The sequence below is a fragment of the Halyomorpha halys genome, unplaced genomic scaffold (genome assembly GCF_000696795.3).
Source record: "Halyomorpha halys isolate HHAL.00 unplaced genomic scaffold, Hhal_1.1 Scaffold459.1, whole genome shotgun sequence".
Taxonomy (NCBI): domain Eukaryota; kingdom Metazoa; phylum Arthropoda; class Insecta; order Hemiptera; family Pentatomidae; genus Halyomorpha; species Halyomorpha halys.
Window position 1 is genome coordinate 584730 of NW_027116111.1, and position 15926 is coordinate 600655.

The 15926-nt window shown below is 28.4% G+C and overlaps 2 protein-coding genes across 3 annotated transcripts in view; one reads left to right on the forward strand and one right to left on the reverse strand.

The window, feature by feature from the left end:
* The window catches only part of LOC106683047 (putative sodium/calcium exchanger 6), a 33296-nt gene extending 19614 nt beyond the window's left edge, over positions 1 to 13682 (forward strand). Inside the window, exons 8-17 of one of the 2 annotated variants that reach the window (XM_014424254.2) lie at positions 1303 to 1332; positions 1407 to 1487; positions 1583 to 1663; positions 1776 to 1894; positions 6370 to 6505; positions 7324 to 7442; positions 8532 to 8685; positions 10456 to 10536; positions 11414 to 11475; positions 13392 to 13682. In XM_014424254.2, coding sequence (XP_014279740.1) covers positions 1303 to 1332; positions 1407 to 1487; positions 1583 to 1663; positions 1776 to 1894; positions 6370 to 6505; positions 7324 to 7442; positions 8532 to 8685; positions 10456 to 10536; positions 11414 to 11475; positions 13392 to 13613 — 1085 coding nt within the window. In that variant the 3' untranslated portion in view covers positions 13614 to 13682. The remainder of the gene's footprint in view (positions 1 to 1302; positions 1333 to 1406; positions 1488 to 1582; positions 1664 to 1775; positions 1895 to 6369; positions 6506 to 7323; positions 7443 to 8531; positions 8686 to 10455; positions 10537 to 11413; positions 11476 to 13391) is intronic. The other variant, XM_014424253.2, reaches the window with a different exon arrangement.
* The window catches only part of S6KL (S6 Kinase Like), a 253183-nt gene continuing 243751 nt past the window's right edge, over positions 6495 to 15926 (reverse strand). Inside the window, exon 11 of the mRNA XM_014424257.3 lies at positions 6495 to 6691. The gene's annotated coding sequence lies outside the window, so the exon portion shown is untranslated. The remainder of the gene's footprint in view (positions 6692 to 15926) is intronic.

Genomic DNA, 15926 nt, shown 5'->3' on the forward strand with positions numbered 1-15926 from the left:
ATATAAAAGAAAGCAAAATAAATTGAAAAATATTTTATATGTATCATTTCATGCCAAATTAAAGACGAGAAAAAAATAGTCTACAATTTTGATCATAAAGTTTTCCTTGTTTAGTCCCCTCCTTTTGAATTGAGCCCCACTTGAGACAATAAGAAGGAATGTATTCCAGCTACATGCATACATGAAAGAGAAAAAAATTTAGAACACAAACTTCAAATTTGTTATCAGAACCTAAAAACAGATGCAATTTTCAGGAATTATCCAAGAGTTTTTACCAATATTTTTTAAAGAAGATTTGACTGAACTACATTCCATAGTTTTGACTCATGCACAATTAAAAATGAAGCAGTTAAAAAAATAAATAAAATAAAATGAAAACTGTTGGTAATTTACTCTTCTTTAATTTAGTATGAAATAAATATTACAATTTTTTTAAATAATACATGTTTGAACTTATAAGCAAAACAGGGATAAGAAATTTGCTTTTTGGGTCTTTTTTTTTATACTTCTGGAAAAATGTCACAAAGTTGAAATTTGTTGTCAGCACCAAAAAAAATGTAAATGAAGAAATTTTCAAAACTTTCCACCGTTATCCTTTTCTAGTCCTCAGTTGACCATACCCTGGACAAAAAAAACAATCGATTAAAAAATGTATACTTACTTGCTTAATTTAGTACAAGTTGATGTTGCTGAAATTGCATTGTTTTCATAATTTTGAAAAAAAAAAATTATTAAAGAATTTATCATTTTTTTAAAATATATATTTCCAAGAAAAATTGGAGGTGAAAAAGTTGAAATTTATAATCAGCACCCTTATTGGAACAGGCTGGAAGTATGGATGGACTTGTATATTTGTAGGTAAAAAGATATTGTTTGGTAGCTCATGCATATAAATTAGAAATGCCAAGACCAAACTCATAAAAGCTCTTTTATCTTACAATATGCTCTAATTAAATTTCAGTTTTTTTTTCTTACAATTTATATTGAAAAAAATAGTTATTTAAAAAAAATTGTGTTCTATTCTATTCATGCAGATATGCATGTTAAGAGTAAATATAATAAAATTTTGATAGGAAAAAAATTTGAAATTAGCAGAATAATGTGAAACCTTTAAATTGATGTTATATTTAGCAAATACCTGATAAAGATTTTAAAAAATGAGGAATCATAAAGTTGATAAGGAAGTCTTGCTTATTTTAGATATTGATCTGGCAGCTAAAGTAATGGTGTAAACTTATAAACTATATAGAAATATCTTCATCAATTTACCCTTTTTAATAACGAAAAACAATTCTGTTTCAGTATCAACGGTAAGTACTCAGAGTATCAAAGGTAAGTTTAATTTCTTTTTGGCATTTTCATATGATAATTGGCGATTTCCTAAAAAATATCAATTGTTATCTCAGATGACGAAGATTATATGCAAAAGCCTAAAACTAAGACTTATTTAGCCCCCACAGGACGTGGAACATTGCAAAGTACTGTCGGTAATAATAAAACACAATAAATCTGCTTTTTATTCTTTACATAATATTTATAAATTAATCTATAAACTTTATTGTATTTGTTTCACGTCACAAAGAACTTTTGAAAGCAATGGAAAGATCTAGAGTATACAAGGTAATGGGCTACAGATCCTCAATTAGAAGATCAGCTGATTTTGGTATGCAAACATTTCATTTAATATAAATTAAGAAACTATTAATAAAAGTTAACAAATTATTAATAAAAGCAAATAAATTATTAATGAAAATAATAATTCTTTGCTCTTACAGGTTACAGCTGGCGTCGGCCTAGGAAACTTTTTGTTGAATTTTATGATTTCATTGATTTTAGATTCAATTATGAATGGCAATCCCGCACTTTTTCAGAAAAAGTTATTATTGTTTTACAAGTGCGTCATTTTAGCAGCTAGCATCTTCCTATTTACTACACAAATTCAGTTTAAATAACTTTTCAAAACCATATCCTTAAAATATGAGGTTTTTCACAGAGGTGTATTAATTTATTTTAACATTATTTGAATTGATTTAAAACAATAAGTACTTTCACTAATAACAAGAAATCTTAAGTTTTTTCTTCTTAATAAATCTTTTAGTTTTGGTTTAGAAGATGAAGATAAAAGATGCATTCCATGCCGCTAGGTGATATAAAAATCATTATTAGTGATTTTAATTCACAAATGGGAAAGGAGAGGGAATATATACCTACCATTGGTATTCCCGGCTTATATGACCTCACAAACGGTAATAGCATGAGAATGGCTGCTTTCACTGCTTCTTTGACCTGGTTGAGGGGAATATATTGTTTCCTCCAAAAGAGTGCATGAGGACACTCCAACGATTGTGTGATCAATAATCAAATTGGTCATATTCTTCTGAACTTTAGACATATATTGAGCATGATGTATAAGAGAATATATCAAGGGACCAATGTGGATTCTGAACAGTACTACATTACAGTCACTAAATTCAGGACTAGTCTTTCCACTTTAAGAAACCATAAATGAACACTGCACAACATACTCAATGTAGAAAAGCTAAGCAACACTGAATTAAAACAGTCATTTAGTATGCCTATTAAAACCAGAGACCTTCCCTAGAAAAAGGATATTTTGATAGTTGGCTAAGTAAGCAGGCAATAAAGATTAACAAATTCATTGACAAATAACAAGGAATATTTGATAGTTTGATGAGGAATGTCAAACTGCAATTAATGTATAGAATGCGGCAGATAAATTGATGATTAAAAGGATGCAAGCCAGACACTATCATGATGAATATGAATTAAGCTTGAGATTAAAGATTTGGTTCTAGTATGTTTTTTAGCAAGCAATTGTGGATTTTACCCTGGCGAGTATTAAAAAATTACTAAATTGGTGATAATTTAACAACAAAAAAAAAAAATGGAGAAAAATATATTTTTTCAGGAAATGTCTGATGATAATGTAATACAGAATACTATAGTCATTGTCTGAAAATATGTATTTTCCTCCATTTCTTTTTTTTAGATCAATAACCATTTCTATCTAAAAAAAAAAGGTACACAAAATAGCATTAGTAAAAATTAATGATTAGTTTTTCTGCTAATTAGTGAACCTTTTATGACCAGGACTATCTTCCAAGAAATAATTTAGGAGCAATACTTTTATGTTGCAACACATTTTGAAAGAACAAAGTTGTTTCGTTACAGACAAAGAATAAAGAACAAAAGGAATAAAAATGTAAATTACTTAACTAAAGAAATAAAGAACAATGAAGTTGGTATAATCTCAATAAACAAATTTTAAGGGTTTCTTAAGACCATAAGAAAGTAATATTCATCTTTGAGTTTCTTAGCCAGTTGAATAATTTTAGATACAAAATTTTAGAGAACTACCCTTGAAGTTCATTTAATGCTCAGAAAAATAAAGTATGCCCTTCTTGGACAAAAATAGTACATCACAACTTGTTTTTGAATATTTTCTGCCTCACTAGTGAACATTCCAAAATGTATTTACAGGAACAGACCAATACCATAGGAAATAGACTATTGAACCATATTCCCAATCACAACCCAATTATAAGTTGACTATGGCTATTTTGGTGAGAGTTGCTGCTCATTTAGCACGATTCAAGGGCAACATCAACCATAAAGATGTAAGCAGCACTACCCCTATGTATTTTCCTTGACACACCTATATTTCAAAAATGGCTCGTCTGATTTGGACGAGAAAAATATTTGGGGAATAGCATTGACATGGTCTGGTAAAAATTTTTGCAAATTGCATTCCCTGTTATCAATTAGGTTTGTGAAAATTTATTTTTCTTGATATTTCGGAAACAGTGTGTCTGCTTTAATTCAAATTTAGAGAAAAATTGGGGATTAGTAAAGACATGGTCAAGTATGAATTTTATCAGCAACTTTTGCTTACCCACACTTTTCTCTAGAAATACTACTGTTTCAACAATGGCTTGTTCCAAAGAGTTGGTTTTCAAACAACTAATCATTAACATTTTAATAATTTAGCTTCTAATGACTGGAAGAGTTGGAAACACTACATCCTATCAAATAAATTTATTTGATAGGATGTAGTGAAAAAATCATTCATGAATTTTCAATTTCAGGCGCTTTTTAAATATTGGTCGATTTAACTATTTTAAAGTTTCCTCTTCCCATTTTAAGCTAATATTTCAAAAGTGATATAGGACCGTCGGTCGCCAAGGGTCTTAGCGGAATGGGTCTGGCGGGGAAGGATTGCCTGTTTTTTGTGTTCTGATCTCCTCTTATGAGATTGTGACATGTCACATATCAACCAACCAACTTGCTATAATTATCTGTTTAAAAAGTCAGATAAGTAAGGCAACTATGGAGGGCAGGAGTGGATGGTTTCATACCGTTTTTCAATTTCAGGCACTTTTTAAATATTGCTCGACATAACTATCTTAAAGTTTTCTCTTCCCATTTTAAGTTAATATTTCGAAAATGATATAGGACCATCTCTCCCCGGGGGTATTAATGGGGTGGGGAAGGATTGCCCTTGCCATTTTTTTGTGTCATGATCTCCTCTTGTGAGATTGTGACATGTGACCATTTTTAAATTTCTTTACTTATAATCAATTATAAGGGACAACATTTCGGAAACAATGCCCCATCATCAGAGATATTACCACTTTAAAGCAAACAATTTTATTTATGCAATTTATAGAGCAAAAACTGAAGAGCTTAAATTAAAATCATGAACATTGAAATATAGGCTATATAATCGTAATTTACTGAGATATTGATAAAGGACAAAAAAATACAGATTTTCAGAGAATTGTCCAACTATTTAGTTTTGATATAAATATAAATACCTGTTTAAATACTTCAATTCATTTGTAATATTTGTTACAAATATAATTGGAAGATAGTTGATAAGATCAACTAAATTAATCAGCCCCTCTTTTTTTATTTATTGGTTGTCATTTATTAATTGGGTATTATAAGAGTTGTGATTTGTATTTCATTGTCATTTAAGTACATAATGTTAATTAATAATTTTGATATATGTATATATTGAGTCATTCAATCTCAGATTGAAACCCATGTCATGGTTTCAGTTTTTATAATTATTTTAATCCCTTTCATTTCCCGTCCTTATGAACGAACCACACAGACTTTAATTTTGATGTCTTAAATACTTTTTGTGATATTAATTTTGAATAACCACCTTTTTAGCGTTACTGAGAACTGTAGTGTTGGTGATAGTTTAAGCAAAAATTTCATAAATGGTAATTTTCATAAAAATTGGCTATTTCTTTTGATTGATATGTAGCTATTCTAAACCTTGTTTTTTTTTTTTTTTGTTTTTTTTATATTATTGTGGGATGATGAAAATTACCAAATTTATGAAATTTTTACTTAAAGTTAAGTAGGTAATTTGTAAATTGTTTACTGCCAGATTATACACACTGGGATTCACAATACTACCAATTTTATTCCACATTTTATTATTTAACACTTTAAGGATTATTTTAAAAATGTAAGCACTTTCGTTACAAGAACACCGTTTGTCTTAATTCTTATTTTATAATTATATATTATTTATTCAAAATATTTATGATGATTCAGTTTGATCTAATAATGAGTGAACCTCTTAATAGATATGTTGCTAAATGAATTTTTAACTTAAGTTGTAGGTTAACCTGAACATTTTAATGAAAATACAGAGTGATATGATAAAAATTGCAATGTTATTCAATTTATATCAAAACTATGACACTAACACTATGGTTCTCACTAAAACATTTTTTTGTTTCATAAATTTATGAAAATTAATTTCTTGAGAAGTTATCAAAATAAAATTTAGCATGGTTTAGAAGGATGGAAAGTGGAATAAATACATACAAGAAAAATGATGTATTAAATAAATCAAATGGTATCCTTGTTGAGTCTCAACAAGGATTTTTAGGAGTTTGTTTACCTAATAGTTGATAATGTAGTTTAATCTAAAATTACAGTTTTAAAAATTAATGATGTTTTAAAAAAATAGGGTGATTTTGACTTGGAATTAAGGATCTGGGCAGAATAGTCTGTAAAACAATTTTAAATTTTGATGTGAGGTGTGAATTTATATTTAAGATTGTCCTTGAGGATGGCCGAAACGTTGGACTGTAGATATAATAAAGAGTGTTGAGACTTAATAAGGATACTATTTGATTTATTTAATAAATAAATACCAGTCTCAAGAAATTGAATAAATTATATATAAAAGAAAAATGGTAGTAAAATACTGAGACCATAATTTTCATGCCTAGATGATCTGATATGGTTTGATACCATTATCGAACAAACTTTTATTGTCATCTAATAGAACAATGTGATAGTTATTAAAGTTTAACTTTTCAGTTGCCTTGGATAATTGGTCTCAAATTCTTGTTACCAGCTGTAGTTCCTGAAATAAGTATTAATAATGGATGGTGCAAACTTATGGCCATGATAAATTTTCTGATTTACCCTCTTCTTCTAATATTTTGTTTTGGGTGTAAGCATTTGTGTTTCATAAATTATTAATAGGTCTTCATAAAAGAATTTGTACATAATTTTATTATTGATTTCAAGGTTTCTCATTATCATGTTCATACATTTTACTTTGATTGACCCTTAAAGCTATCACATGCTCCAATAATTTCTGCCTTTGATTATCTCATTTTTCCCGAGTAGGTAGTCTCTGAAAGAAAAAAAGTGATATCATTTCATACTTTTCAGTTTTAAAAAAAATGAATTAAAGAAGTTTTTGATGTAAAAGGTAAACATTTCTGAAACAGAAAGTTATAGTGAAATGTATGGATTCGATTTTAATATATTTTATATTAAAGTCTGATAAAGCCTTTAATCCATAACAGCTTTTGTTATATTTTAGACAAAGATGGTTAATCTAATTGAATGATTCAGACATTTTCTTCATTTTTCTATGAAAAGAATAATTCTGAACTTAGTTTTGGAACTCTACTTTTTTTTACCAATTTTTTTTCTATGAAGGTAATGCAGAAAAAATAAGTAACAAAATCATCCTTAGATTCAAGTCCATTAATGCAGGAGTGAGATGGAAAACAGTGTTTTCCTATCGAATCAGTTACTTTACATTTTCTTTTTTTTTTCATCATAAATTTATTCTGATCTTAAAACTTTGAAAATTCCCAAATTTAAAAAAGTACGAAAAATCAACCTTTAAATTATATGAAAGCATGTCAGTGAAAAAAGTCACGATTACAATTATTTGATCATTAAATAATAATAAAAACAATAAAAAATTATTTTGTTTTTTTAAACCTTCATTTATTTACAAAACCATTGTTATAGTTGCAGAAGTGAAAATAGATCCATTTCCACTATGGCAATGGGCAATATTACCAGGTGTGGTGTTTTTCTTTATTATATTCTTTACCAGCAGAACAAACATGCAGCCTAAATATCATACAGTATGTATTTATTTTACATTATTATAACTATTTGGTTATTATTAAGACCAAACAATGGCAGATAGATAAAACTTTAGCAAAAATTAAGAGTATAAATTATCTTGAATAGCCATTAAGACCTCATTACCACGCTGGGAGTGTCCATCTCATGCGTGATGTGTTAGTAACCAGATATTTTGAGACATAATTAGAATTAGATTATAAACAAGTAATTGAAATTCTATAACAAAAAAAAAATAATAATCAGAAAAAAAGAAACTTCTTTTCCAAAAAAATGATAAAAGGAAACATTTTCTCTATAAATCAAGAATATGTTAGAAGTTACAGAAACAAAAGAGGAGGTTAGTCAGGATAAAAATTATCAATATCATCAAAAATGTTAATAATTCTTCTCAAGGTAAAAGGGTAAATAAAAAGAATGGATTATGGTTTGCTTGAGAATACTAAAGGAAATTCACTTAATCTCAAGCTCTAAATAATCCATGTGATGAAGCTTGAGGAACTAAAAAGTAAAGTAATGGAAAAAAGATCAGAGACTATGCAACCAATAGAATTACATATAATGTAAAGAACATGCACTGCAAGAATCATAAAAATACAGATAGAACATGGTTAGTAATGGGAACGACTTTAATTTCAAAAGTATAGATGTAATAGGTAGTAAATTTGAAAATTTTAGGGACCACATAATGTGGGTTACTTTGCCCCCATCGTATGGAAATGTTTAAATTATATCACAATAAATCTGAGTGTTTTTCTACTTCTAATCTATGATAACCTTTTTCACACTGTTATGAAGTTCAGAATATTTTATATACATATTAATTATATAAAATAAAGTGGAGTTTCAAGAAAACAAGGTAAGGAGAATGAACAGAAAATGTCAAAATCTTGGTTAATCACAAGTTACTATCGATAAACGTTCTCTCAAGACACTTGGAAGTATCCAACTTAACATCTCATGGATTGCACTGATTGATTGACAAAATGCTTTCAGTGGTAGCTGATTCTGCTGTAGAACTATTAAAAAGCAATTAATAATAAGAGTTTATTATTGTTTCTGTTCTGATATTAAAACTTTATTACTAGGTTTTTGCATATGCTGGCTTTATTGGAGCAATAGGTGTATGTCGCCTTTTATGTACTGAAATAGTGGTTAGTTTACAAGCGATTGGAGCAAGATTATCATTAAGCACAGTGTTCCTTGCTTCAACTGTTCTTGCATGGGGAAACAGTGTAACAGGTATGGGTAAGGCAAGTTTACTCTGAATTAATTGTTCTTCCTCAAAGGTAAAAAAATGCAGGCCAAAAAATAGTAGTATACTAGTAATATTCTGGAAACAGTTGCTACTACCATCATGGTAGCAATGGCTCAGCAGCCATTGTTTCAGTCAAAAGCCACATTTTTTTTCTTTTCAATCAATAAAATGAGATCAGCTAGTGGTGAATTGGTTTAGTATAACTAATTTAGTTCTTATCATAAAAAAATAACTTGAAGGGTACAGCGTAAATTTTTATAAATTTTAGTTCTGAGTGTCATTTATTCTGGAAACAGTTGCTACTACCATCATGGTAGCAATGGCTCAGCAGCCATTGTTTCAGTCAAAAGCCACATTTTTTTTCTTTTCAATCAATAAAATGAGATCAGCTAGTGGTGAATTGGTTTAGTATAACTAATTTAGTTCTTATCATAAAAAAATAACTTGAAGGGTACAGCGTAAATTTTTATAAATTTTAGTTCTGAGTGTCATTTATTAGAGTACAATTAAAGGTTTTTTATCAATCTAATCATGCATTTCATCAAATCCTTGGTCATAAAAAATAAATAAATAAAAATAAAGATGTGTAATACTTTGTAAGAGAATGAGAGATGTTATCCTATTTTATTTAATAAGACACCTATGAAAAACAAAAAGTATAAAATGTGACTTTGGTCATTTTCACCTCTACCCTTCAATTGTCTTTGATATTAACAAAATGACCATAATTATAAGAGAACTTCTAATGTACAGAGATAGAAATTTACAATACAATTTTATATTTGGAAAACTAATCAATGAGCACAAAATAATTAATAATGTTAAACTTCAGTATAGCTAAGTTTTCTTATGAAAGCTTTCTTTTAATATCCAAGAAACTCTTTGCTAAGAAAACCATTGAAGTATAATGATTTAAATTATTAAAACAGAAACGTGCTTTGAATAATCAGGCGATTTTCAACAGTATAAATAAAGAGGTGTAGATAGTTGACCGTAGATTAATGATTGGAGAAGTTTTTCAGGGGGGGGTGCGGTCAGCAAAGAACAACATAAATAAACAAAACCATATTTATTTATTTTATGCCTGGCATTGGTATTTGGCATAAAATAAATAAATATGGTTTTGTTTATTTATGTTGTTTTTTGCTGACCGCACCCCCCCAAAAAACTTCTCCAATTAATTAATAAAACAAGAAGTATGCTTTTCCTTACATAAGAGGGTTAGCACCCTTTTCTAATTAGAGTGACAGGATTGGGTTTCATTTAGTGCAGCCACAACAAAATAAATGTCAACCCACCCAGGCCAGAATCAGTAGTACCGTTGCAGTTTCAAGGCTGCTAAGGTGACATATTAACTCATTCAGTTATGACGGTCTCTTCTGTGACTGTTACCATATAGGCCAAGTGCGATGTAGCACTGCTTCTTGATTCATACTATCCCCTTATATTAAATAATTCATATAAACTATAGTACCCTGCTCATCTTGATGTGCACCAGCATTACACTTCACTAAATGTATTGTTTATAATAATGCAATCACTAAATGTATTGTTATATATTAGTAATTATACTTTTAACAATTTATTTCTTCTTATCTTAGCAACTCATAATACTATATTGTTCTGATTTACGAAAATAATTCATTTTTATTTTATTGAAAGGGCTTTCCATTCATAATATTATATACAAAATATCTGCATATTTAAATGATGGGATTTTATATTTTAACAATTTATATTTTTCTTCTCCTCAGATTTTGTGTCAGCAGCCAGTTTATCAAGACAAGGATTACAAAACATGGGATTTTCGTCATTATATGGAGGTCCCATATTCAGTATCCTTTAATCTTTTTTATTAGCCACTTATTTTAGTAGTATACAATGCTGATGATAATAATCATAAATAAGGCTTTGTCCAAATTGGGAGAGGGGTATCCTAAGGTTTACGATTCTTATGGGCAAGATTTCAAGAGAGTATGTTGAAGTGTATCTAACAATGATTTTTAAAAATATTCTTCATAAAAAATATAGTTGAATGAGCATATTTGAATAGAATATAATTAAATTGTTTCAATTAATGGTGCCAGAGGGAGGTAGTAGCCATCATCTAGAAAATATGAATATTTTTTTTATAGGATATTAAACAGTCGGTAAAAAACAAAATAGTAAACTGTAAAAAATGTTAATATAAAAGAGTTATCAATATGACTGCAATCGATGGCTTACTTCAAAGTAGCGCTAAGTACATGGAAACTAACTTGAGGAAAAATGTAATTAAAGGTTTTCTCTTTCAGAAAAATTACAACTTTTAAATTAATTTTCCTAAAAAAGAGAACCTTTACTTTTAATTTTCCTATAGTTAGTTTCCATGTACTTAGTACAACTGGGAAGTAAGCCATCAATATAATAACTTCAGGAGTTTACATCATAGTTTTAAAAATATATGAAAACTGACAAGATTAAATAAATTATGTCATTTATAAAAACAACTCCTGCTGATTGATTAAATCCAGGATGAATGGCATTACTTTAGAAAAAACAACAACATACTAGTGCTTGTAATAAGTTATTATTATTAGAGAGAAATAATATTAGAAAATCTTTTGTCATATTTTTTATCATCATATTGCAATTCCTCTGATTTTAAAACTAATTTACAGTATTCAGTGATGATTTAGTAAATTGTTTTCCTTAATATTACCATTCTGATAGACTGTTCTATTGGTGCTGCATTAGTATATATTGTTACATATTATCAAGGAAAACCCTTGCGTGTGAGTATTTGTTAGAATTAATAAGTACAAGAGAATGTGGATTAAAGTTGAACAAGTCAACTCAATTGAGGTATTGAGAACTGAAGTGGAACAACAACTCTGATTTCAACTGTTGAGGAAAATTCTCACTGTAACTGTCAAAATATCAGTGAAATTGTCTAAATCTCTTCTATATGGTTTTGAAATTAATAAAATTCTTTATACTAACAGATGGCATGACATACAAAGCTTTGAAACTTCAAACTCAATTTTCACAAAGATATGGGGCAGTCCACTCTAGTTCTCAACATTTCAATTTATTTACATTTATCTAAACTATACAAATTACAAAGATGAGAAGATAGTTAACCATTGATAATATATATATGATGATAAGATGGTTGACCGTAGATAATATATATGATGAGAAGATGGTTGACCATAGATAATATATATAATGAGAAGATGGTTGACCATAGATAATATATATGATGAGAAGATGGTTGACTGTAGATAATATATATGATGAGAAGATGGTTGACCATAGATAATATATATGATGAGAAGATGGTTGACCATAGATAATATATATAATGAGAAGATGGTTGATCATAGATAATATATATAATGAGAAGATGGTTGACTGTAGATAATATAAATGATGAGGAGGTAGATGAGAACGGTACTATCAAATAAGTTATCTTAACTTATTTGTGTTTTTTACTGACCGCACTCCTAACCATCTTCTTATATATATATACAAATTACAAATTGTTTAAACACATTTATCTTAACTATACAAACAACGAATTGTCTGAACACACTATATCTAAACTATACAAACTGTTATACAAGTACCATTTTATTTTCATTTATTAATATTGAAAGACTAAGAATTTTTATTTATTTTGTAAACATAGGAATCAATCAATTATTTTAATTGCATTTGGCAATGTAAAATATTATATTACCAATAAGGACCTTTATGAGCACTATTCGTTAGTAACAACGGCATTAAGTGCTGTTTTTAATAAAAGAATGGATGCATCATCCTATGTTTATATAGTCGGCCGACTTTGAGGCCTCTCAATAGCCCCCAGCTTCTGTCTCTGTATATCTCACACTTTGTCAGCATCTGACTGTTTTCTATAATGGAGATACATTGTCGACATTCTACATTATTTTTTTTCGTTGAGCAATAGTTTGATTCATTCACAAAATTTCCTTTTCATATCATTTTTCAATCTTACAACTAATGATCACCAAAAACAAGCAGAACCTGTCATTGACAGCATTAGGAAAGTCGTTCAGAGAATGGATCTCGGATGCAACATTGACCAGATGACCAGAAAGTATAACTTATCTTAACTAAAAACTTCTACTTAAATGGATATAATGATTGGAATTTAGTATAGTCCTTTGTGATAACCAGAAATTAACCGAATCTTGTTAATGAAACTGTAGCAATTGGTGAAAATGTTTTCTCTATGGCTAATTTATAATTTTTAAGTTATCACATGTACAAACAAAAATAAAAATAGAGATATTTGCTACTCCTTACTAAATATAACATAATATAATTCCTTGTGAAATGTATGTAATTATTATCCGTTATTCAATCCTCAGGAAGTCAAAAAAGAACTCTCAATGTTCTAAGGCAGAAATGTAAGCCTGTAAGGCCATCAAGTACAAGTTAATTATTTAATTTTCTTCACGCACAATGTTTTGTTAATGTTAATCTGAAATCATTTTTTTTTTTAAATGTATTATACATTATTTTTGTCCATAATTTTGTCTTTCAAGCTTCACAATAAATTATTTCACTAAATATGGTAAATGAAATCACCTGTAAAATTGAAGAAACTGACAATACTAAATACTATGTAATTAATTATTGCACTATTTGCTGCTTTTGTTACATATTTTGGTTATTCCAGGCATTCTATGGGAAGCTGAGTCCAGTTGCTGCCCTATTCCTCTTAATTGCTTTGATAGCATCAGTCATATTGTTGCCAACACTTAATTTTGAAGGAAGACGTATTATGGGATTGTACCTTATTTTACTATATTGTATGTTCTTTAGTTATTGTACATTAATGGAAACGTTAATTCATCCTTTTGGGACACAGATTCAATCAGTGGAAATAGATAATAGTTAATGTCATGTCACTTTCAATTCAAATTTGAGCACAATGTTATTCAAAACTGTTTAAATAAATGAATATATAGAAAAACAATGGAAACTAATTAACTTTATATGTGTATTAGTATATTGGTCTACTAGCAGTACTTCCTTACAAAGCATTGGTTCTCTGACTTTTTTCAACACACTTCATCCACCGGCAATCCAAACAAAACAGTATCTTATTCTTCTTGGGTGTCTTCTTTTTCTAGATGTCCCACTGAGAGAGACCAAGGATGTTCAGGACCTTCTGCATCCAGGATACGTCCTCCCCTTGGCGCCCAAACAAGAAATGATCCAAAAACCAAGTTTTCTTCCTTCCCCTTCTATAGATGTTCGTTCTCAACATCGATTGTAACACAGGAGGATATTACAATATGTAATATTATTTGATAAAAAGCAATTTTTTTTTTTTTTATCAAAAAAGTTATTATACTTTGATGTTATGATTTGCCCCATGATTATACAATATCATTTGATATTGGTATTAAATATTGGGTACTTGTTTAATCTTTTGGCACTCCCAAGTTAATTACATTAATTTGTTTTATTAAAACCCACCTCTTATTGGGGATTATAAAAGTTTATGAGATAATAGTTTAAGCTAAATAATAATCAAATGAATGGGGCATATAAAGTAAATAAAACTCAGATATAAAGTAATCTGCAACTGTGTTTTTGTGTTAGAAAAAGAGGGACGACTCCTGACATGATTGCTCAGAGATGCCAAATGTCTAAGGTTAGTGTGGCAAAAAATATGTAACAAAAGAGGTTTAAAATTGGATTTGAAGCAATGATCTACAGTTAAACAACCTATTCTAACCAAAATAGGGGGAGGGAGAGAAAGGGTCAAGTTTTCATTCCGAGACTACCACCAAATAAAAATTTGGAATGCTTCACTACTTTGCATGTCATCCTTGTGCAAAGGCCATGTCATTTGTAGAGTCGATTTATTGATATCAATAATGTGATCGATTATTTAATTAATATGATTTGATTATGATAAGAACATCTGATTCAATTACATTGCATTTATTTTAAAGAATTCAATTGTGTTCAATTATATTTTTTCATTACAAAATATATTCTTTATCTGTTAGCGTAAATTTCTATTTACATCATTATAATACATAAATAGTTAGTTTAGTTTATAACACCAATCTTCTCTAAATCATTTCAAACATATTAGTACATATACCACTGAAGCCAGCACACTGGACTAGTAACTTAATAACAAAGATTATAGCTTACCAACCAAATCGAAGTATAATTTAGATCAAACCATTATATAATTTATTAGGGCACTAGGGACTAAGTAATGTACCAACATTAAAAAAAGAAATCTTTATTAATAATCTTCTTGAGTATAAAAATAAATCAAAAATAGATCTAGGTAAATCACTCAATAAATTACAATAAACATTTAAAATAAATAAATTAAATAAAAGCATACTTGGTAACTAATCTTAAATATGACATTTATTTTTTGGACGGTTATAGTTACTTTGATAAATAAAATTAGTGGTCTTCAAAGTAGGCTGGTGAAATAAAAGTTCTATAAGGTATATTATAATTAATAATGGGAAAATAAGTATGATTTTTCTTGTTATATTTGATGGATTTATGAATTTTTAATAAAGCCATCTAAAACAATATTATTATCCCCATTAAAAATATTTAATATAAATAATTCAAGAATTAGTATATATTTGTTTCCTAAGTTTGAAATAAATATTCAATAAACATACCTTCTTATGAATATAAATAAGAATAAAATAGAAGGGTAAAATGAGGAAGTTATTTTATGGTACAGTAAGTTTAGTTAAAATAATTGTACTTGCTTATTATTAAGTAATTATTTTAATACTAGTTTTTATTTTACTTTTGGGCAATTTGACTAAATTTTAATTCAATAAATAGAACAATTCTCTTTTAAAGACCTGATGTTCAATTCAGATATATTTTTTCATTGTTAATATCCAGACAGTAAACATCATTATAAAGCCAGGAAACTTTTGTTTTAATTGAGAATAAAATCCTTTTGGACAATAGGTTAATTAAGATCCTGACATACTATAGAAATGGTAGTAAGTACCACTCTTGATGAATGATGTGTCCAAGGGTTGGAGTTTGGAATTTTTAGAGCTTTCTATAATGCTCATTGGATTGTTAGTATAATATTATACAGAGAAATACTTTATTTATTCAACTATGCTGCCTAAATACATTAGGTTGGCATCTCACACAGCATACTTATCAATCCGCAATCGGACATATTTACATTACACAT